General features: G+C 38.7%; 1 protein-coding gene across 1 annotated transcript in view; it reads left to right on the plus strand.

Moving 5' to 3' along the window:
• Window positions 1-3,959: 3,959 nt before the first annotated feature.
• LOC104082738 (glutamate receptor ionotropic, delta-2) overlaps window positions 3,960-7,176 on the plus strand; it is a gene marked incomplete at its 5' end in the record, with an annotated part of 109,774 nt that continues 106,557 nt past the window's right edge. The window contains one exon of the mRNA XM_009585968.1: window positions 3,960-4,098. Coding sequence (XP_009584263.1) covers window positions 3,960-4,098 — 139 coding nt within the window. The remainder of the gene's footprint in view (window positions 4,099-7,176) is intronic.

Genomic DNA, 7,176 nt, shown 5'->3' on the forward strand with positions numbered 1-7,176 from the left:
GATCCTCAGTTTGCCTATTTTTCTCATGATTTCATTCCTCCTTCTTGCCTGTAATCCTCTCTTGCAATTTTTGACTTGAAGAAACCTTTAAACTTACTGCTTACAAGGGAGAATAACTTAAAAGGTATTAGAAATCTGTATGGGAATTATATAGGTTCACATTTTATCACCTAAGGTGGGTTTTTTCCTGATATTGAGGTCTGTCATAATTATACATTATATTGTTTGCATTGTCAAGACAATGCATTATTTTTCTTACCTTCTGATACTTAGCTTAAAACACTTGGGAAGAAATGGGAATAAACAAAAATTCATAAGATAAGTTGCAGTCTAAGCCTGTCATTTGAAGTAGGCCAGCATTAAACTGGTCTAGGATTGATGAAGGAGAGCTGCATGAGATGAGAGTGGGAGGACTAAAAGTAATTTCTTTCACTGTCACTTCCATGGTAATTCAGTTCTTTCAGAAAGCTCCCAATAAGATTGCTTTTTGCTAGTTCAGTTTACTCTGGAAAATATCTTTTCCTTCCTGCACATGCAATCTGAAAATTTTAAAGGCAGATTAGATTTTTAAATGATTTTTAGTACGCATCAAAAGTGTCAGCTGAATTATACTAGGTAGCCACAACATAGGTGATCTACAGGTACTGTGCAGCATTATACCCTTCTGCCAATGTATTGGAAGGGCCAAGTCCAAAGAATAATACAGCCTCTGTATTCATATGAGGACTGTCTCTTAGGATGACAAAGCATGCTGCTCCAGGACTGCTGAGTGTCTCCATTTGTTTCATGAGTGGAAGTCAGTATTTTTAAGTGTTGCTTAGCATGCTACAACAGTAGTGTTTTTAGTGTAACCACAACCAGCATGTTAACTCCCACTGATGAATTTTGCAGAAACAAGGTGTGATGGGATGGATTTTACTCTGGTCACCAATGTGAGTTTACGTGGCACCAGGTGGTCCCCTTTGCCATTAGGGGTTATTAAGCTTTGCTGGTATGATATGAAAGACAACAGCAGGGAAAGACTTGTTTTATCTTCTTGGTTCCCTCTACCCTCGCATTGCGTGTCCTGTGCATAGCCCCTCGTAACTAGAATATGCTGTCATCATATGCTGAAACTCATGCTAGACATTGGGAAGCAGAGCCCTGGGAGGTTTGCATGTATATCCCTTCTGCATACTAATTTACAGTCAACAACAGCGACCGTTAGGTCTGCAGCTCTTTTTCATGGTGATGTTAATAGAAAACTAATGATTGTTGCTCTCCTGAATTATGTGGTACTCTTCTGCACTGAGAAAACATGTAAATTTGGACTGAAAGAAAACTCTGGAAAGTTTTATCCCTAGTAACAAAACTGGGGGAAGGGAGTGAAGAGGTTTCTTAAGGTGAGCTGTCATGGTGCAGGAAGTGTTTTAGCAAACAGTACAATAGAAAAAGACTGTATTGCATTAAGTCTCCTAATAGATGCCAAAGAAATGATACTGTGGCAGTAAAAGATCTCCTTTGATTTTTATTTCTTTCTTTCTTTCACTGGGAGAGGTGGAGTAGCCTGCCTGTACTGCTTAAAAATCATGTACCTATGCAGTTGCAGTGTCAGTCCTGCTTTAGAAATGGTGGTTTAAGAAGCGTCAGTGCAAAGATTTTAGAGTAGGGGCAGGAGTGATTAATTATTTTGATATGTGTTTCTTGTACATGTACTTGGATGCAAGCTTTGTTCTCAAGTTTCATTTATTAACTGCTGATAATACAAGGTACAACTGTGAATTAGGAACAAGACTTCACAAACACCTGGGTGAACTAAAAGCACTTGGGATGACCAGCACTCACAGTTTTTTAAAGTCTATTGTTAACATGGGTGTTAAAAAAGAAAAGTAACGGTGAATAGTGGAGACAACCTTACTGATACATAGGAAAACTGCACCATATGAACAGTAGGGGAATGCTGTGGCTGTGGGGTCTGTGACGGCTTTCATGGTCACTTGTAGCACAGCATCCTCTCTTGAAAACTAGAAGGCAGGTGTGTGACTTTCAGTGGTCTTTTCTGACATTTCATTTCAGTAAAAAAATGTGAGAAGTTAAAGTTTTACTCATTAAGCTGAAAAATGAAAATGCAAGGATGTCCAGGAGATCATTGGCGGCTTCTCTATCACTCTACCCATTTCAATTCAATATGAAGATTATCTGCAGGGATTGGCACCTGAAAGTTAAAAGGACAAACAGCCTGTTCCGATAAATTGATATAGCTGTCTGCTCTTTTCATTGTATTAAAAATAATTTTAAAATTAAATATTCCAAAGACCTTGCAAAAACTTGTAAAGTAGAAATATTCTATTAAAAATCATTTAAAATTTATGTGGGAGAGAAAACCAAATCTTTAGATGTTGAAGTTAATGTTCATCTTCGAAAGTCCTTATATTGAAATAATATCTTCCAATCTGATTGGTAGATTCTTATTTCAGATAATTACATGGCATCTTGGAAATAAAAGGAAATTTATTTCCGACTGTGCAGGTCTAATATAAATTTTGTCTTTCAATACTGGAATTCTTAAAATGCAAAGGTTTTCAATACTTGCATACCAAAAATATAAATGAATGGAGTCAGTTATTATTTCACATATGGTACAACTCCACATCACTGAAGTAGGAAGAAAGCTTCAAATTTGTTTACTGTATGGTGATGCAGAGTTCCCAGTGCTTTGTATAGGTAGGACAAACTTTGAACAAAACAGTAAGGTGATCCTTCATATTCAAGCATTGATTAAATATCTAGTTTGTGTACGTAATTGAAAATTATTTGTACTTGGAATGGGAATAATTGTAATTTGTATTCCTATTAAACCTACTTGCTGGGGAAATGTGAAGGAGTTTTTACATAAGTGAAGATCCAGCACAAAATACTTACAGATGATTGAATCTGTAACAAACTGCTTTTGCTTTTGAAAATCCCAGCTATTGTACCATCATAAGATTTTGCATCTGAGAAAGCTACCTCAAAACTAATGACAACTTTTAAAATTGCTGAGTATAGAGGGAGAGGAAACGGGTGAACATCTTGAGCTGTTGACTGTGGGTCATTGCTGCATTCACCTGTTCCGCCTAGTTACTTGTAGCTGTGACAAAACTTATACTGTAGACGAAATGGGTATTTTTAAACAATGAATTTTCCTTCATCTAAAAAATCTGTGGTTCATATGTCTTTAACTGAAAGAGTTCTTTCAAAGACTCTGAACTAGTGTGTTTTGGGGGCAGCTATTTGAATAAAAAATAATGCTTTTCATGGCTTGCTAAACGGGGCTCTGCTCACACAAGCGGTGGTGTGCAGCTCAGGTCCTGATAGGTTTAGCTGCTGCTAATGTTGTGTTTACGTGGCAGTTGAATTTTAAAGGAAAGCAACAATGGGAATACAAAACAATTTTGCATTCTTCTTCAATACATGTGATTTTTTAGGTTTTTTGCACATCCAAGTTCACTTGCAGCAAGTTGTACACATACATATGGCTCTCATGAGCATCTGCCTGCCTACAGAACTGTGAAAAATAATTGTGTTTTGATGAGGTTTTTTAACTTCATGTTCTCAAGAATGCAAGGAAAACTTAATTAAGGTTTGTAGACAAGATCTCCAAGGAAAGAACATTGTAAGAATTTACTTCTGCTCTTTTTGTTCTGAGATCTTGAAGTCTATTTCCATTACTGGACAGGACTGGCAGATGAATTGCAATTAAAGGCACAATAGCAAGAGAGATTAAATACAGTCATGACGGCTGACAGTGTGGGCTTCCTTCAGTACTTTTCATTGCATAGAAAGTGTGGCTCCAAGTCCTGCTCAGTTTACTATATCAAAGTGTTTTAGTAGAACCCTGCTGACCTTGGGGCCTAGTTCTCCTGAGCAATGCATGAGCAATGAGGATCTGGATTTCCTTCTGCCAAATGAAAATTCTTGCTTTTCCTTCTTCCCCACAGGAGGAGAGGTTCCATATACAACCCTGGCAACCCGACTGATGATGGGGGCTTGGTGGCTTTTTGCTTTGATTGTCATCTCCTCCTATACGGCAAACCTAGCAGCTTTCCTCACCATCACACGCATTGAGAACTCCATCCAGTAAGTCGATAAAGAATGAATTGAGGGAAAGGAGGGTGAACATATATATACACGTAGAGGGGTATGAATGTTCTACTTAAATGTGAGAAAAGGGAGAAATTTTTATCATTCTGAGAAGTAGTTTGGAAGCTAAAAAAATTAACAATATACCATAGACTTCCAGTCTGCCTGGAAAAATTTGTATTTAGGATCAGAATTGTTGGCCTCTGGCAGATACTCTTCTGTGGCACATATACATACGTATGTATGCACATATACGTATTTTGAAAGAAGCAATTGAGTTTAAGATAATCGATGTATCAGTATTTGAAATGGGAAAGTATAAATTGTTGCTGTGTGTTTTCAGGCTATGCTTTCCATTCAAATGCATCCCACAGTACTTGTGCTCTAACACTTTGATCAGGAGGAGCCCAATGCTTCTTCAATGTATGGGGAGCTCAAAGCTGAATTCACCTTTTCTTGCCAAGGCAAAGATGTATTAATAGCAACAAACAATAAAAATTCACTTACTAGTAATCTTTGCTCCTTCTGCTCCCAGGTGCTCTCTTACTACATTAACAGATCACATTGTTCTCTTTTTTTCTGTCTATTGGTTCTTTCGCTTCATGCCTCCCTAATGTGAATGTCCCTGTCTTCTCCTATTCCTTTTATGGTGAACTGTTTTTCTGTCACAGCTTCCAGCCCTTTTTTCTAGATCATTTCATCTCTCCATACCACAGGAACCTTTCTGGGTCTCAACCCTCTCACTCTGCCCTTTTGTTCTCCAGTCTCCTCTTCTTCAGCAAGCTGCATGCTGAGTTTTCCTCGCTCCCACTGCTCCAGTGACCTCCCCCACCCCCAAATCCTTCCTCTTGGTCAAAGCAGAGACTAGAAAATACAGTGAAGCATTAGCTAGCCAAGCACTCCAAGGGGCAGCTGGCCATTTTTCCATAGCAGGTTTTTAATCTTGAGGCTACAAGTCCATGAAAGTGTGTGAGAGTGACAAAGTTAGCCTTTCCCATAAATCCTTCTTTGCAAAAATGATAGAGTGGCTTTAAAGAAGAGTTCTGCTGAATTTCTTCCTCCGGAAAGGTAAGAACCCGACCTTCAAGTCAGGCTCAATGCTGACCTTAGGGAAAATTCACTTTTCTCACCCCAGTTGTTGATTCAAATCCCTATCTTCTGTGTATCATCACCTAAGGTCTTGCTGCCTCTGGTTCAGCTGCTTTCCAAATCTCTTTGAAATGCCCCCTTAGACAGTGAGCCACTAGTGTAGACTTGGCAGGGGGAGCCTTGGCCTCCTGTGAATTCATAGGTTAGGTTCAAGTGTCACTGCATGCCAGCCGATCACTGCGGTCTCACTAAGGCACTTATCCTCTAGGTGAGGATTTTCTACATACTAAAACCAATCCAGGCTTTAACGGCACATGGACAAGTAAACATCTGCAATAGCAGCCAAGTCTTATTTGCAATTGGAAACCGAAGCTCAGACCCAAGAAGAGAAGCAGCACTTTGAGTGCATGGTTATCTCCTGACTCTCCCCATTAGGAGCATGGGGGTGGGGTGGGGAGGAAGAGTTGGTGTCCTGTGGCCCAAAATGCCCAGGCATTACCAGTCCTTATTCGTTCCCAATTGGAAATGAAGCGTCTATGGTTGTTATCCTTCCTTTCTGGGCTAACAACCTCAACACTTTCATCTATTAGAGGGCTAAGCACTCGAACAGAGAGACATGTATATCAGACTAAAATCACCTGAGCAAATGATTCCCCTGTCACAGTGGTATTACCAGTTAAATCAGGTTATCATTTTCTTTTGAGATCTGAATAACAGACTTTGGGATCGTGAAGTGTTGCAGGGGTATTTTGACACAACCCAACTGTTTGACTCTGTAGTCCCAATTATAATCCCTTCATAATTTATAAGGGAGTAAAATGATATTCTGCATCAATGTTTGTCAACATTGATCTTGAGGTTTTGAGGGAGGCTGATTTTTTATTTTTGAAGTTTAAAAAGCCTTACATATGAGGAGTGTGAAGAAACAACATGGGAATTTGTACATGCAAAATAAATAATAATGATATTCAGTCATTCAGTTTGTCCTTACAAATAGGAAATATGCCTCTTCATCCTGCTTTGAAATTGTGTCCCTTCTAGTTTTGTAGTAGTCCAGAAAAATGTTTAAATTACTGTGACAAATGTCTGAGTTTTCTTATCATGTGTAAAAAAGAATAAAATATACCCAAACTGTAATTCAATACATCTTCAGCTTCTTCTTGCAGTTTATTATGATGTCACTAGAAAACCCTCAGTGGAATTTTGAGGTTATTATGTACAGTTGGGACTACATTGGTCTTTGTGCTGCATTATTTATGGGCAAAGTCACGGAAAATGTTTTATTCAGTAGAAAACGTTGCAGCTGGAAAGCTCCTGGAATGAAAGAATGGAGACATTTTTCAACAGCATTTGCAGCTCAAAAATAGAGTAATTAGATGTGTTAAGTATCCATTAGGGAATGAAGTTATCCTAACTATGGTGGGAGTGTAAAACTTTAGTTTACAAAACTGCCAAAATTGGAACTCAAACCAGCACATAAGAGAGAGGCTGTTTGTTTACCATGCTGAATTACTGCGAAGTGGGAAACATGAATAAGCAATAAAGAAAAAAGCTGATGCTCTTTTTTTTTTTTTAACAGAGCAAATTGTACCTTGGGGAGCTTTGAAGGCCAGAATGGAAATGAGTTTAAGTATTTAAAGAAAATAAACCAGATTCTGCTTGTATCAGTGCTATCCCGCCAGCTTCAGAGAAGTCAGAAAAATGAGAGAAATGTATGTTGGTGGGTTTGCACAGATGTAACAAGCACTTAATAGGTTTTCATTTCAAGTTTCCAGCTAGCATCAGATACTACAGCCTATTGTTGAAGGTACTGTCCTTGTGGTATCTTTTACGAAAGATAGGAGGATTCAAGCAGCCCACAGCATGTTTCGTTTCCATGAAACATTTTGGTAGTTACTGCATTTCAGCTTTTGGATGTGTAGCCAGTTTGTGTTCAGAACTCCTGCAGCTTCCCTTTCTCGGCTGGTATGAAGGTTGGGTCACTCT

The sequence above is a fragment of the Fulmarus glacialis genome, unplaced genomic scaffold (assembly GCF_000690835.1).
Source record: "Fulmarus glacialis isolate BGI_N327 unplaced genomic scaffold, ASM69083v1 scaffold8369, whole genome shotgun sequence".
NCBI classification, from domain to species: domain Eukaryota; kingdom Metazoa; phylum Chordata; class Aves; order Procellariiformes; family Procellariidae; genus Fulmarus; species Fulmarus glacialis.